Below are 16,875 nucleotides of genomic sequence, written 5' to 3' on the forward strand. Positions count from 1 at the left end.
ACATTTTGTTTGAATATTTGATTCATGAGAAATGTTTGTCAAATTCAGATGTCAATGAAGAACTTCCAGCTAGAAGAAAACGAAATCGTGAAGATGGGGAAAAGACATTTGTTGCACAAATGACAGTATTTGATAAAAACAGGTAATGCTGATGGACGAGTGAAGCTCCCATAAGGTTCTAGATATCTTTTTATTATGAAGCAGAATGTAATGGTGGTGGTATTTCTTTGCCTTTGTTCCTCTTTAGTCTTATGACTGAAAAAATTAAAAAATGCTAATACTTTTTTCTTTATTACAAAGAAAGCAATAAACACAAGTGAGGAACTATTTGAATGGTTCAGTTAAGATTATTAATTTGGCAGGTGTTTTTTGAGTGTCTCCTCCTTGCCAGACACTGTTCTAGTGAAAAAACAACAAAATCTTTGCATTCGTGGAGCTTAACTTTAGTGGAAGAAACATACATCACTCCTCTAAAAAATTAGATTAACTGATATCCCTTAGTGATGAGTGCTTTGAAGGAAAAGAAAAAGAATAGATGGGTATTTTATAGGGAAAAATCTCTGAGAGAAGGTAATATATGAACGAATGAAGTGAGCCCTGTTTTGAGATTACGTATTTACTAAAATTAGAAAGAAAATTGTATGTAATCATTGTATGGTTCTCCATGGGCATTTAGCACAGTAGCAAAGGACACTTGGTTTTATAATCATCTTGGCAGTTTTCATTTGAAAATGAAGCATCTTAGTGCCAGTAAAAGAAGATATAGGAGGCAAATGCAGCATTCTTTGACAGGTGAAACTTTGACATGACTTTTTTCTTGTCCCAGGCTGCTCACTGGTAGTTCATGCAGTTCACTGTCGTGTAGAGGAGAAAGAGCCGAGTGTAGCACTAGTACATTCCTTGCACTCTTGTATGAGAGTGTTTCTTTAATATCATTTACTAGCCACCACATAAAGAAAGGTATTGGCTTTTTATGGGAAGGCAAAGATGATTAGTAATAAACCCATTGATTTTTTCTACCAAATTGTCTTAGAATATGTTTCTTAATATTACTACTGGCAGAACAAGTATAGTGTCTTTTTAAAATCAGAAATTTGAATGTGGATCAAAATTTATGGAAAACAAACATATATATAGTAGGAGATAGCAGTTATGTCTGAGAAGCAGTGAGGATATGGTGTACTGGGCTTCATTGATGTTGGTAAATGTTATTTCTTAGGCAGCATGGGGAGCTATGTTGTGTTCTTTTTTAAATTCTGTACATATATATTACCTTACACATGATATTAACATATGCTTAACATATATTATACTTTACACATATATGAACACATTCCTTATGTATGGGAAATACTCCTTTTTATTTAATGATCAAATGTACCAAGAAAAACCATGGGAGCATTTTCCCCCAACTTCTTTTGGAAACTCCAAACCTATAAAAAAGTTGAACAATATAGGTAACTAATGCCTATATACCCTTCATATAGTTTCATCCGTTAACATTTTACCACATTTAACTTTATTTGTGAGTGTGTATTTTGTTTTTGTGATGAACCATTTGAAAGTTTGATTATGACACTCTTACTTCATTCCCCCTAAATATTTAAGGATGTGTCTCCTAAGAACAAGAATATTGACCTCCATAACCACAATACACCTATAATGTTAAGGGAATTTAACATAATATAAAACTATCTTCCCAATTGACCCCAGTAATGTCCTTTGTAGCTCTTTCTCCCTTACACCTGCATTGAGAACTATGATCTGTAGCCACTTGTCATATGCCATATCTATTAGTCTCCTTGAATTTGGAATGGTTGTCCAGTTTTTTTTGTTGTTGTTTTAAAGTATAGGCTTGCAGAATGTCTCAATTTGGGCTCTTGTGGTTGGTTCCTTAATAAATAGATTCAAATTAGATAAACATTTTGGGCAGGAACTAAATAATTATGTGTCCTTTGCACATCACAGACACAATATTTGATCATTTGGTTAAGGTGGTATCACCATATTTGTCCATTGTAACAGTACACCTTTTCCCTTTAGTTAATTAATGTGTAATCTCTATGGTAATATATGAAACTGGGTAAATGTCCTTTTCACTCCCTTTCCCAAAGCTGCCCTTTCCCCAGCAGTTTGGCATCCATTGAGGATTCTTGCGTTATTAGTTGGTAACTTCTATCATTTCTTCCATGTTTATTGGTAGTTTCCTGTAAAGAAGAGCATTCCTTCCCTTAACTTTAAAAAAAAATAACAAATTCCATTTTTATTCAATCTCTTTTAATGTATTCGTGTAGTTATTCATTTTAATGCTAAAATTGTCCTAAATTTGATCAGGAGAAGCCCCTCTGAGCAGGCTCCTTATATTTTTTTGACTTATGTATTTATTTATTTATCCTTATTTTCTGGAATAGTAAAATATCCCAGGTTTACGTTCCCCTTTTTCTACCTCTGTTCTGAAATTGGGCATTTCTTCAAGGAATCTTGGCTCTTTTTAGTAGAAGAAAGTACTGTATTTTACCGTGTATAATGCACTCCAGAGTATAATGTACACCCATGTTTTTGGCCCACACTTTCAGGGGGGAATCTTTAAATTTTTTAATTCAGTTTTTTTATTAATATTTAGAAACAAAACTGATTATCATATTTCAGGATATTATTTTGCGTACGGATATCATTGCTTTCCAGAGTTACACTTTTAATCTATAAGCATAAATAAAGGAATTAAAAACATTTATGTAGATATGGAATTAGTGTTATCCATGTATAATGTGCATCCTTATTTTTCCCTCAAAAATTTGGGCAAAATGCACATTATACATGGCAAAATGTGGTATTTGCAAGCAAAGATCTGAGGAGTTAGGTGTGTAAAAATTCTTAATCTCAGAGAAATTAAAGTCTCCTTAAAGAATAACTAAAACTCAAAAGCTATGTAGAAAAGGTATGAAATATTGAACAAAATAAAAAATTTCTGAAAACAAATAAACCAAGTCAAGAATGACAGGTCTGAAAAATTAATTTTAACTAATAATGTAGTTGGATATCTTGTTCCTATAATATAAAAAGATCATACTAAGTAAAAAGAAAAATACCACAGCCCCTTAGAAAAATGAGCCAGAGATACAATAAAAATGTTTACAAAGAAAGAAACTATTATGGTTCTTAAACAATTAAGAGATAAGACATCTGTATATAAAAGTACACTGAGATGTCATTTTTTTTCACTTACCAGTTTGGCAGAGATCAAAAAAACTTGATAAAGCACTATTGATCAGGCTTTGGGGAAAAAGGGCCTCCTCATACATTACAGGTAGGAGGGTAAATTCGATTGAACCTATCAAATATGCAACCATAAAATAGAATATTATATAGATGCATGAGGGAAGCTCCTTTACAATTCAGAATTATATGAATGTATTACCTATGTAAATAAAATTAGCTTTTTTAAATACTAAGTTAAAACAGCTTTTCTGATAGACTATTGGAGTAGTATAAATTCAAGTAGTACAGCATGAGGACATAAATTCTTAAGTCTCAATCATTGTGTTAAGAGTCAGTCTTTGGAGATGGACTACCTGGATTTAAGTGCTAGCTCTGGCTACTTTGTCATCTTAAGGCAAGTTACTTAACCTCTCTATTCTTCATTTTTTGTCTTCCGAAAAATTGGAGTAATAGCATCTTCATAGAGCTGTTGGGAAGACTGTGTAAAGTCTTTAAAACAGTGCCTGGCACATCGTAAGCACTCAATAAATGTTAGCTATTAGCACCTAACAGAGTTCTCTAAGACTGATGAAGAGATGCCAGATTCTTCTTGATATATACAATAAATTATTGAGCATGATTGAAGAATGGTGTTTAGGTAGTAGTGTTACCAGTGTTTAAAAGTATGGAAAAATAATATAAACTATATATACACACATATATATATGTACATACACATTAAAACTAAACTGTAGGTATGGGTATAATTTAGTTAATTCTTTGCTTCAGCTGGTATTTCATTTATTCATGAAATGTTTATTGAGCACCTATATGTGCCAGGTGCCCCTAGGATCTTATAGTTATTAGAATTATCATTATAATCATAAATTGGATTACTGGTCAAGTATAAAAGTCAAGAACTCAAGTTCAAAAATTACAATAGTTAAAAATAACAGAAGCATAATTCTTAGTGGTCCCCTAAGGCAAGTATTATAACACTCCCATTTTTGCCAGTATAAAGCCTGCACATATACTTTATACTTAATGTTTAAAGCTCACTAAGTTTTGAGACCTTAGGTATATTATACTTTAAATGTTTAAAGTTACATCTGAGTAGCTACATTAATAAAATAATTATCTAGTAATAGTTAATAGTGGAAATCATTAAAATTGCTTTTGTCAAGAATGGAGTATAGGTATATTTTAAAATCTTGTTGGGTATATAAGCTAGTTCATAAATTTAATAAATGCTTGTTAGTGTAAATCTAAAGATGTAGAATTTGTGTACTTATAATAATAACACAGGTTACTTTAAAGTGTATGTGTTTGTCTAACAGGCGCTTACAGCTTTTAGATGGGGAGTATGAAGTAGCCATGCAGGAAATGGAAGAATGTCCAATAAGCAAGAAAAGAGCAACATGGGAGACTATTCTTGATGGGAAGGTATGGACTGCTTAGAAGGTTGAGCACGTTATAGATATGAACTCCCATATTTTATTGATGGTTTCTCCCCCAAATGCAAATTCACGTCGGAAGTAGAGTCCTTTGTTTTTGTACTTGGAAAAAAAAAATTATCCAGTCAGCAAATTTAATGGAAGCATCCTCTTTGGAGCCAGACCAAGTTCAGATTTTCACTCCTAGGTATGTGGCATCTGGCAAGTTACTTTAAACTTTGTGTCTCAGTTTTTTCATCTGTAAAATGAGGCATAGAATTGATGGATTAAATGAAATAATGAAGTATGTTTAACAGCACCGTGCCTGGCATAAAATAAGTGCTCAATAAATGTTAATTGCTATTTTAAATCCCATTCAAAGCAACAGTAGGTAAAATAATGACTAGAAATAAACTTATCAAGAAATCTGCAGAACTTAAATGAAGCACACTTAAATTCTTCTGAGATTTAAATAGGCATACATTTCTTGAATAGGCAGGCTCAGTGGAATGTCATTTATTTCTGACTATATTAGGTCAGTGTATTATCACAAGCAAACTCCTAAAAAGATTTTTTAAGCATTAAAATTAATCTCAAGTAAACCTAGAACCATATGTAATAATATTAAGGAAACCTATGGAAAAGTTTTCTGAGAACCTTTACTTACCATAGAGTAGAACGTACTAAAAGTTAAAAGTACTTAATTGGTATGGTGTAAGCATAGGAGTAGACAAGCACACCACTGAAGCATAATTCTGAAATCATTTCATATACATTTGGGATTTAGTCATGATAAAATAGGCATTAGACCTGTGTGGGAAAGAAAGACTACTCATTAATTGTGACAGCTAGTCTCTAGCCAACTGGAAATAAACTTAGACCTAATAAATTCCAGAAGGCCTATAAATGTAAATGCAAAAATGAACAATACATGTCCAAAAATGTAGGTAAATATTCATGTAATCTTGCTATGAGGAAAGCTCTTCAAAGCGTGATGCAGCAGCTAAGAAGCATATAATAAAAATGACTACAGTGAATTCTTTTTAAATATAAAAACCTGAATTTGAAAACAAATGATGGACTGCAGAAAATATTTGTAACATACCAAAGGCTAATATGAATGCATAGTCTTATAAATCGATAACAAAACGGTAAGCAATCTAATTAGAAAAATGGCTAAAGGACAATCGAGCAGTTCTTAACAAATATAAGATGGCCAGAAAATTCAAAAGTATTCTAAGACATGCAAATGAAATCAGAGATACATCTTTTGACAAAATTTAAATGATTGACAGTTTATAGTTGGGTATGTGAGGACACATACCCTCAAATAATGCTTTAATGTAAGAATAAGTTGGTACATCCCTACTGTAGGGCAGATGGACAATATGGGTACAATTTTAAATTGTATAATTATTTATATAGTCATTAACAAGTTTACTTCCACCATTTTGTAACAAGATGGTAACTGAAAAGATAGAAGTAACAAGTCTTGTCAAAATTGTTAAATACTGAATAATTAGAAACACCTTAGCCTTGGCCGGTATGGCTCAGTGGATTGAGCTCCGGACTGCTAACTGAAGGGTTGTCAGTTCAATTCCTAGTCAGGGTACATGCCTGGGTTGCAGGCCAGGTCCCTTGGTGGGGGGCACTTGAGAGGCAACCACACATTGATGTTTCTCTCCCTCCCTTTCTCCCTCCCTTTCCCTCTCTGGAAATAAATAGATAAGATTTTTTTTTTTTTTTTTAAGAAAAGAAAGGCATTATTGTAAAAAGCCATTAAAAAGAATACTTTTCATGATATTTAATTTTCACAAAATTTCCATGATATTTAATTTTTATGTAATTGTACATGTACTTCCACTATTACTAAAATGATAATAGTGACTAAGTTGTAGGTGATAGGATTTCAAGTAATTTTTATTTCTTTATACTTATTTATGGTGTTTGAAGTTTCTACAGGTATTTATTATCTTTATGTTTTAAATTTCTTACTTAAAGTTTGTTTGGTTTATCCATGAGAAAATAAAGATTGTATCTATATGGGTTGTTGGTTTTTCCCAAGAAATTGAGACAATATGAAATGGCATCCTTTTAAATCAAATCATAAGGATTTGCTTCTTTTTAAAAACTCTGTGGTATTGTTTTAAATAAGGGTCCCATAAACCAGTACTATTATAATGGATAATTTTTTAAAAACTTTTTTTACATTTTCAAAAATGTTGTAATGAATATATTTATATGTGTATCTTTTTGCATTGCAAGTATTTTTATAAGATAAATTCCTAGATATGGCCCTGGCTGTTGTGGTTCAGTGGATTGAGGGCCAGCCTGAGAGCCAAATGGTCATTGGTTCGATTCCCAGTCAGGGCACATGCCTGGGTTGCAGGCCAGGTTCCCAGTTGGGGGTGTGCAAGAGGCAACCACACATTGATGTTTCTGTCCCTCTCTTTCTCCCTCCCTTCCCCTTTCTCTAAAAATAAATGAATAAAAACTCTTTTTAGAAAAGATTATCTTTAAAAAAGAAATAAATTTTTATCTAAAAAAAAGAAATTCCTAGATACAGACTTACTATGTCAAAACTAGTTCATGTGATCATATTTTTGTCTCATTCTAGTCTAAAATTTAGTTTTAAAAGCATTATTTATAATGAAGATATAGAAGGAGTTTAGGCTTTTATGGCAGCAAAATATAAAGGAGCTCATATGTCCAAGAGACAGTTGGAGATATATGGGTTCAGAACTCAAGTATAAAGAATGGAGAACCAATCTGGGATTGCCAAATAATAGGTAAATCCTGGAGGATGGGTAGGAGATAGGGAAACATGGCTAAATGTTAGCTGGGAACTAAGAAAACCAAGAAAAGAGTAAGTAGTCTTTTTAGAGAGGGAAAGGAACGAGATAGAGAGAGAAACATCAATGTGCAGTTGCTGGGAGTCATGGCCTGCAACCCAGGCATGTGAATCGAACCTGTGACACTTTGGTTCACAGCCCACGCTCAATCCACTGAGCTACGCCAGCCAGGGCAAGAGTAAGTAGTCTTTAAGTGATTAGAGGTGAAGGAGGAAAGCCGAGGTAAAGTTCATTGTGCCAAAACCTAAAGAAGAGAAGCAAGGGTAGCCACCAGTAAAGCTAAGAGAAGTCAAAGGGAAATTACTGTTACAACTGTTCTTTATAAAGAAAGTAATTAGTCTAACAGTGTCTGCAAACTGACAGGTTTGGGTACTGCAGTTTTATTGTTGTTTTTAAAGACTTTTTTTTTTTAATATATTTTTAGAGAGAGGGGAAGGTAGAAAGAGGGAGAGAAACATCAATGTGTGGTTGCTTCTTGAGCGCCCCCTGCTGGGAGACCTGGCCTGCAACCCAGGCATGTGCCCTGACTTGGGAATCCAACCCTCAATTGACCCTTTGGTTCACAGGCTGGTGCTTAATCCACTGAGCCACACCAGTCAGGGCAAGACATTTTTAATTGGTTACCAACATAAAAATGGTAATATTTCACCCTGGCTGGTGTGGCTCTGTGGATTGAGTGCCAGCCTGTGAACCAAAGGTTTGCTGGTTCAATTCCCAGTTGGGGGCGTGTGAGGGGCAGCTGATTCAATGTATCTCTCACACATTGATGATTCTCTCCTTCTCTTTCTTCCTGCCTTCCCCTCTCTCTAAAAGTAAATAATTTTTTTAATGGTAATATTTCCCATTAGAATTTGGGTTTCTGGTTTCCTTTGAAAAATATGAAATTCTGGCTGTGCTGGGCCAGTGTTTGCACATGGCAACATCTCAGCTTACTGCTGTTAAGTGGCTGCTTTTTAAAAACATTCTGAGTACTCCAGTACTTTGGATTTTCAAGGAAAAACTGTTGGTTTTAATCAAGTCCACATTAATTTATAAATGTTTTTTACGTTTCTACAGTGTCTTTCAATTCATTGTGTGGAATCTTCCTTCACTCTTTACATGTTTTTAAAATTTTTTTAGAGGCTGCCTCCATTTGAAACATTTTCTCAGGGACCTACGTTACAGTTCACTCTTCGTTGGACAGGAGAGACCAATGATAAATCTACAGCTCCTATTGCCAAGCCTCTTGCCACTAGAAATTCAGAGAGTCTCCATCAAGAAAACAAGCCTGGTTCAGTCAAACCTACTCAAACAATTGGTAAGAAAACATTGCTGTCAAAATAATGCTTTGCAGAGACAGGGCTTAAACTTTAGATTAATTTGTTTGTTGTTCCAAAAATTATTCTTTGGGAAATATTTGACTTATTTAGAGAGACAAATTATGAGCCATGGTAAATTAGGGTTCTTTTATATCAAACAAAGTTTTGTGTTAAAGTGCAGATCAACAATCCTGTATCTAAAACCTTTGTGTCAGATGTATCTGGGGATTTTTTTTTTTTTTTTTAAATTTTAGAAGCATAATACAGAATACAGTATACATGTCATACATGATATAACACCTCCATACAAGGTCTGTAGATCGTCTATATTGACTTAGGACAGATTTTTCCACTTAACAGATTTGCCTCATATTCATGAATTAACGGTTGGTTTTCAAAATTTTTTAGATTTTGAACTTGCTACCTTGATAGAGCTTTGGGATTGTATGCTTTTTATACTTGATGTAAAACTTTGTATATGTTGTAGAACTGAATTCAGTATTGCAGAATGTTTTTGTAATGTTAGAGCTGGAAGAGGATCATCATAACCTGAATTTGGCCAGGTTAAATTTTGAGTAATTTTTTTTAAGAGGGAATACATTTATAAATGGAGTTAGCTCTGCTGAGTTAAGGCCACTGATCTGTCATTTTGTATCTGCCTGATAGAAACACTGTCCTTGACCTGAGAGTATCCAGGTCTTAATCTGTTTAAAGAAGGCAGAAAGTTTAAGATAGCTGTCTTTGATATTGACCCCTCATGTACATTTATTGTGTGCAAGTCATTTATAAGAGTCAGGTTAAAAAGATTCTAAAAATGGCCTGTGTCAGAGAAAAGATTTTTTAAGTAAATTGTTGTCTGGGCACCTCTCAAAATGCTCTGTGGCCAGCCAGTTAAATAGGTGAAAAGAGTTTCAAAGAAACTGAGAAAAAAAGTTTTATACAAGATTGTACATGTAAAATAGTTGTATCAGTGAAAATAAAAACATTTTAAGTCTGTAAATAAATACACCATTTATTGATTATCTTTTGGATTTGGAATGATTTTGATAGTCATTTTTCACTTAATTTCTCTTCAACCAACACTTGGTGGATGTCCACTCACTGCTTTGCATTGGGAGTAGAAAGACCAATCAAAACCACACTCTGACCTCAAAGTGCTTAAAACTGTACAATGACTATATATTATTATTTGGGGTTACTTTAATAATGATTCAGGATATAAGAGGTGTTTTTTAAAGGAAAAGTATGCCTCCTGCCAATAAAGACCTAAATATATGATTAGGAATATTGATTAAGGGGGATGTTCCCTTGAGGGTGAGAACAAAAATTGCATTAAATACCACAAGTAGGATTTTGTGAAACCTTTAATGTCTAATTATTTTCACAAGATATGTTACCTTGCTTAGAAGCAGTTTTTTGAATTAAATATAAAAGTATGTATTTTCAGCTGTTAAAGAATCATTGACTACAGATCTACAAACGAGAAAAGAAAAAGATACTTCAAATGAAAACCGACAAAAATTAAGAATATTTTATCAGGTAAACATAGCTGACCTTTTTATAAGTAATCATGAAATGCTTTTGTTTTTGCGTGTTACATCTAAAATATTTTGGATAGTTAAATAAAAAGAATGTTTTTGTTTTTTCCTTTTAACTAATTTTAAAGGTGATATTGAAGAAATATTTTGAGATGTATAAGCTAGAGCTTTGCTTTCTTTGTTTGTTTTAAAGTTCCTTTATAACAACAATACAAGACAACAAACTGAAGCAAGAGATGACCTACATTGCCCTTGGTGCACTCTGAACTGCCGTAAACTTTATAGTTTACTCAAGCATCTTAAACTCTGTCATAGCAGATTTATCTTCAATTATGTTGTAAGTCACTTTTTATTTTTTCTTATGTCATACATTATAAGACAATCTGTCTTTCAAAAATTATATTTTGTACAGAATACCTAAATTTCTGCATTTGATGGGTTGCTATATTGTGTGAATTACAATGAGTGATTCAGAGTTTACATATAGCGTGCCTGTATTGACTCACATAATCCTCAGACCAGCCTTTTGAATTAAGTGGTAATTTCTGTATTCTTGTTCACACAAGAAATAATTTTTAAAAAGTTATCAAGCCAATAAATGGCATAGCCAGGATTTTAACATAGATCTTTTTGACTCAGAGTTCTCTGACTTCCTGTTCACCATGCTGGTGTGTCTGGCTAATTATAGTTTACAAAACACTAAAAATCACAAGTACTCATCTTGCACATGTACTTCATGCCTTTTTTCAAATGCTAGTAATTATGAGAAAGGGTGAAAAAAGAACCACACGTGCTTTTTAAATAAGTTTGGAGTGCTGGGTATTTAGGATAGGATAATTGATCATTTTTTTTCCTAAACTCCTTGCCATTTTTGTTACAGTATCATCCAAAAGGTGCTAGGATAGATGTTTCTATCAACGAGTGTTATGATGGCTCCTATGCAGGAAATCCTCAGGATATTCATCGCCAACCTGGATTTGCTTTTAGTCGCAATGGACCAGTAAAGAGAACGCCTATCACACACATTCTTGTGTGCAGGTAGGGGAAAAAGCCATACAACAAAAGTTTATTCTCTGCCTTTATTGATGATAGTGGAAGAACAAAGGGGAGCATTAGCGAAGTCTCTGAGTGCTGCACTGCTTTATATCCCTAGCTCCTTCTTCTGTGGAGTTTTCTTACTTCCTCCTTACAACTTTTTCCTGTTTTAAATGTTAATGTCACTACTGGTGCCGTGATTGGGGGTATTAAAGAATTCTCCTAGTAGATCTAGGTACAAAACCGTAAGAAAGGAATGTAATCTATTTGGAGTGAAATATAAAGAGCCCTGTCCCTATCACTTAATATTACATCAACATTTCTTTTCATTAGGCCAAAACGAACAAAAGCAAGCATGTCTGAATTTCTTGAATCTGAAGATGGAGAAGTAGAACAGCAGCGAACATACAGTAGCGGACACAATCGTCTGTATTTTCATAGTGATACTTGTTTACCTCTCCGTCCACAAGAAATGGAAGTAGATAGTGAAGACGAAAAGGATCCTGAATGGCTAAGAGAAAAAACCATTACAGTAAGTATTATTTTTTATTATTATTTTGACAATGATTTTTAGAATTTTATTATTAAATTACTTTGAAAACTGTTGTTTAATAATATGAATTAAACTTTTGACTTAGTATAAAGGAACTTTTTCTAAATTAAGGAATTTAGGAATACACAATTTATAATTGTGTCATTTAAATAGTTACCAAGGAAATACATATTTTCTTCTTGTGATTTAATAGTGTGTTCATATTATTTATAGGTAACTAGTTTTTAAGAAATGTTGCCACTTTGCTGTATAAAGAAGTTGTGGTATTTTTAGTTACAGAAAACTGCTTTTTACATTCTCACAATTTTTTCTTAGAAATACCAATTATATTTATTCTGCATTTAATAGGTGTTTTTCTTTTTCTTCCTTTGTAAACATTTTTTTATTTTTAGCAAATTGAGGAATTTTCTGATGTTAATGAAGGAGAGAAAGAAGTGATGAAACTATGGAATCTCCATGTCATGAAGCATGGGTAGGGTATTTCTAAATTTAAATATTCCATTTCTTTTATATCCTATTTGCTGCCTCACATTCTATAAATCTACGTCTGTTAGAATCTTATATAAAATTCTGTTTATTTAGATATAATGTGTCCTAAATCTTACCCTAATCCAAAGTATTATAATTGCATTGAGAAAAATGGTGATGCTCAGAGAATGTATAATAAAGAAGGTGCAAGCTCTAACAGCAGATTTTTATTTTTAATGTCCCAGTTTTTAATTTTCATTCATTTTATTGCCAGGGAATACAAAAATAAAATGCCAAGTGCTATATTCCTGGAAATCCTGCAAATTACTTATCACAGTTATTATCATAATTTTAAAAAAATTGCTTAATTATTCAGAATAAAATGTAACTAGCTTTTCTGATTTATTACCATTTCATAGGAGGCAAGGTAAAACAATCCTTATTTCTCATGCCCTTGTGGCCACAGTATGTTTCCAAAGCATTGTTTTTCCTGCAGATCTGCCTCCTTCCTTGTGTGAACTATTTACTGTCAATACACATTTTCTTCTCTACCTTCATTATTATTAGATCCTCATTTAAAGCTTTCTTCTATAGCACCAGAGCCAGAGTTTTTTCATTTTTAGATAAGTGAAATAAATGGGAGGGAACACTTTGGTTTCTTTACTCTTGGGGAGTGAAGAGTTACTGATACATAAGATACCTGGGTGCATGGCCCATAACCTTTTTTGTATACATGTACTGCCTTCACCTAAGAATAATTTTCACATGTTTAGTGGATCCTCGAAAAGATCATACATATGGCTTGCATAGCATTAAGTATTTACTATGTAGCTTTTTACAGAAAATATTTGCCTGTTCCCCAGTTAGGGGAACTAAGTTAGGAGTCAAGTATGTATGCAGAGGCTTAGGTTAAATCTCTTCCTTTTGTCCTGATATGCCAGTTTCAAGATAAAATTTTAGTCACATTTTATTGAGTTCTATTTTAATTCTTTGATCTAAATGTTTTAGCACAACTCTTGGGGTTCATTATATACCGGCATAATAAAGATGGGGGGGGCGTAGTTGGGTAGACTATTCAGATATTTAAAAATTTTGTAGGCAGACCTTCTGGAGTCTGTTGTACTCTCAGTTCCAGTGGATGACTGAGCAGCCTTTCTTCTATTTGGTTCTCTCAAATTTTATTCATTGTACATGCCACCAACTCACTTTCCACCTCACTGTTGTCTCATTTGTTGTGACATCTTCATTTTTTCAGAAATTTACCATAAACTGAAAATGTAGAAAGACTGCTTCTGAAATAGGAAAGTATGTCAAAATCAAGGGACAGAATAAAGGGGATAGTGTGTATGTGTAGAATTAAAGTTGTGCTGGCAAAAGAAAGTATTTTATACTTTTAATATTGCTATATGTGATTAGGAAAAACAAATGACATCTACTTAATAAGCTCTGGTTATATTATATCTCTAAATTTTTTAAGTGGTAAGCTCATTCAGGTTATTGAGTCTCACTTTCACTATAGTTTTACTTTTTGCTAAATCATCACTAGATTTGGATAGTCTTACTGTTCATTCATGAATGGTTATCACTGTTCCATTTGACAGAAATGCTTTGTTATCACTATTGATATTTTGTGTTGTTTTTATTAAATAGGTTTATTGCTGACAATCAAATGAATCACGCCTGTATGCTGTTTGTAGAAAACTATGGACAGAAAATAATTAAGAAGAATTTATGTCGAAACTTCATGCTTCATCTAGTCAGCATGCATGACTTTAATCTTATTAGCATAATGTCAATAGATAAAGCTGTCACCAAGCTCCGTGAAATGCAGCAAAAATTAGAAAAAGGAGAATCTGCTTCCCCTGCAAATGAAGAAATCACCGAAGAACAAAATGGGACAGCAAATGGATTTAGTGAAATTAACTCAAAAGAGAAAGCTTTGGAAACAGATGGTGTCTCAGGGGTTTCAAAACAGAGCAAAAAACAAAAACTCTGAAAAGACCTAACCCTGTGTTATGGACAAACACTGAAATTGCATTCTAGAAAGTTCAGCCTCTAGGAAGAGTTTGGGTTTTGTTTTTTAATCATAGGTTCCAAACAGGCATTGTTAGATGAAGTTAATGATTTCAACAAGGATATTTGTATCAGGGTTCTCCTTCACTTCATTGTACATCATTACATGTATATCAGTTTACTGATGTCATCAAAACATTCTCTTGTTTGAGCATGAAAAGCAATACTTCAAAGAAAGTATTTTTAACTTGAGCAATTGTCTTATGAAATAAATTGATAATGTAGAAATTTCATATATTTAAATTTTAATGTTTTTTGCATTTGTGATCGGCTTTTTTCCTATTTTGTAATTGTGAGACATTTTCATGGGGAGGGAAAATTGAAATGTGATACCCTTTTTTAAAAATTGGAGATTTTTGTGACATGTTGCATTACCACTTGCAATCAAAACTTGATCCTTGATCTTGAAATCATTAATTTAAAATGAAAAATTACAACACAAGATCTTTTGCATTGCATAATTTGTTTTACAATTTTAAAATAGCACTTCTTCATCTTATGCCTGTTTGAGATATTAATTCTTCACGTTCTACAGTAAAATATCATGTTGGTTTATAAGGTTACTTACCATTTGTTTTTATGTGGATAATTTTAGTGCATTGCTCACCCAGTATGTTTTTTAAACTTGAATGGTTTGCTGTTTATCCCCCCCACTTAGGTAATCAGATGGAAAATTAAACTGTCCACACTAGGATTGTAAATCAAGTGAAGAACAAATTTGAGACTTTTAAGATGCCACATTCAAGGGAAGAAGCGTTCTATGAAAACAAACCAGAAAATGTTATTTTTTTCTTTGCAAGGATGTCTTTGTAATGTGTTTCACAATTAGAATATTCAGTACAGATGAGCTGACTTGAATTGTTTTGAGTAATTTGCCCTGTGTTATGTGTTTTATGCACATATTTGCAGTTGGATTTTGTCCAACAAAAAGTGGTTTCACTACTGGCACATTAACAAACACCAATAGATTTTTATTCCAACAAGCACTGTGGTTGAGTAACATCACCTCAATATTTTATTATCCTTAAAGATAATTACATTTTCATATTCTTTATTTATAAAGGAACAATGCTGCTGTAAATACAGGTATTTTTAATTTTTTTATTTCATTCCATCACCATCAGATGCAGTTCCCTATTTTGTTTAATGAAGGGATATATAAGCTTTCTAATGGTGTCTTCAGAAATTTATAAAATGTAAATACTGATTTGATTGGTCTTTAAGATGTGTTTAACTGTGAGGCTATTTAATAGTGTGGATGTGATTTGTCATCCAGTATTAAATTCTTAGTTATTGATTTTTGTGTTAAAAATATAGGAAAGAGGGAAACTGCAGCTTTCATTACAGACTCCTTGATTGGTAAGCTCTCCCAATGATGTTACAGTAAACTCTGATCATGCCTCTGGATAGTGGATGTTGAGCATTTCTCTCGGGCTTTAATTTGCTAAAGCTGTGCACATATGTAAAAAAATAGATTATTTTAGGGGAGATGTAGGTGTAGAATTATTGCTTATGTCATTTCTTAAGCAGTTATGCTCTTAATGCTTAAAAGAAGGCTAGCATTGTTTGCACAAAAAGTTGGTGATTCCCTCCCCCAAATAGTAATGAAATTACTTCTGTTGAGTAAACTTTTTATGCCATCTTATAATAAAAGCTGAAAAATCCCTTTGTTTCTATTTATAAAAAAATGCTTTTCTATATGTACCCTTGATAAGAGATTTTGAAGAAATCATGTAAGATGATAAAGCATTTGAATGGTACAGTAGATGTAAAAAAAAAATCAGTTTAAAAGAACGTTTGTTTTTACATTAAATGTTTATTTGCAATCAAATGATTTTGTACATAAAGTTCAATAATATAAAAGTTGTATTCGTTTTGTGTTTATTTTATGGATTGTTAATGTGTGCACTAAAACTTTGGCTTGTTAGCATAGTGAGGATGCAGTAGTACATACATCAGTCAGAGTTAATAAATTTAGAAGGCACTTCCCAGCCTCCAAAACTGAGAAGGAAATGTCATTTGTTTCAGCCAAAGGGAAAAAATTAAGAAAACAGCTTAATGTGAAACCTGCTTTCAGTTTTAGTAATGTCAATTTCAAATTAAGTATGTTATTTATAGTAGTACATATGTCAGTATAGAAAGTTACCCATCTTTAGTTGTGGATTCTTTTTTCATTTCCTTTTTAATGAAAAAGAATATCTTAACTTTCAAAAAGCTCAGACTAGAGAGGAATACAAATGATAGTTATAAAGTGATATTGTGTGATACAATTATATACTACATGCCATGAGGTCAGTAGTTGTAGAAGTTAACTCTAAGAGTTGGGGAAAACTTGACAGAAGAGTTCACAATTCAGCTGGTCTTGCCTTATTTACTAGTAACAGCATTTTGTACAGGTTTTTGTGTTTTTGAGATGATGCCCCTCTT

The 16,875-nt window shown here is 32.8% G+C and overlaps 1 protein-coding gene across 3 annotated transcripts in view; it reads left to right on the top strand.

The window, feature by feature from the left end:
- Positions 1–16,332, top strand: part of SUZ12 (SUZ12 polycomb repressive complex 2 subunit) — a 41,658-nt gene extending 25,326 nt beyond the window's left edge. For 2 of the 3 annotated variants that reach the window (XM_045837055.1, XM_045837056.1), the window contains 9 exons: positions 49–142; positions 4,536–4,641; positions 8,603–8,780; positions 10,229–10,320; positions 10,513–10,656; positions 11,200–11,357; positions 11,688–11,886; positions 12,300–12,379; positions 14,026–16,332. In XM_045837055.1, the coding sequence (XP_045693011.1) occupies positions 49–142; positions 4,536–4,641; positions 8,603–8,780; positions 10,229–10,320; positions 10,513–10,656; positions 11,200–11,357; positions 11,688–11,886; positions 12,300–12,379; positions 14,026–14,371 (1,397 nt within the window). In that variant the 3' untranslated portion in view covers positions 14,372–16,332. The remainder of the gene's footprint in view (positions 1–48; positions 143–4,535; positions 4,642–8,602; positions 8,781–10,228; positions 10,321–10,512; positions 10,657–11,199; positions 11,358–11,687; positions 11,887–12,299; positions 12,380–14,025) is intronic. The other variant, XM_045837057.1, reaches the window with a different exon arrangement.
- The last annotated feature ends 543 nt before the right edge of the window (positions 16,333–16,875 follow it).

This window comes from Phyllostomus hastatus, unplaced genomic scaffold (assembly GCF_019186645.2).
Source record: "Phyllostomus hastatus isolate PE091 unplaced genomic scaffold, TTU_PhHast_1.1 phas_contig_210, whole genome shotgun sequence".
In the NCBI taxonomy this organism is placed as follows: domain Eukaryota; kingdom Metazoa; phylum Chordata; class Mammalia; order Chiroptera; family Phyllostomidae; genus Phyllostomus; species Phyllostomus hastatus.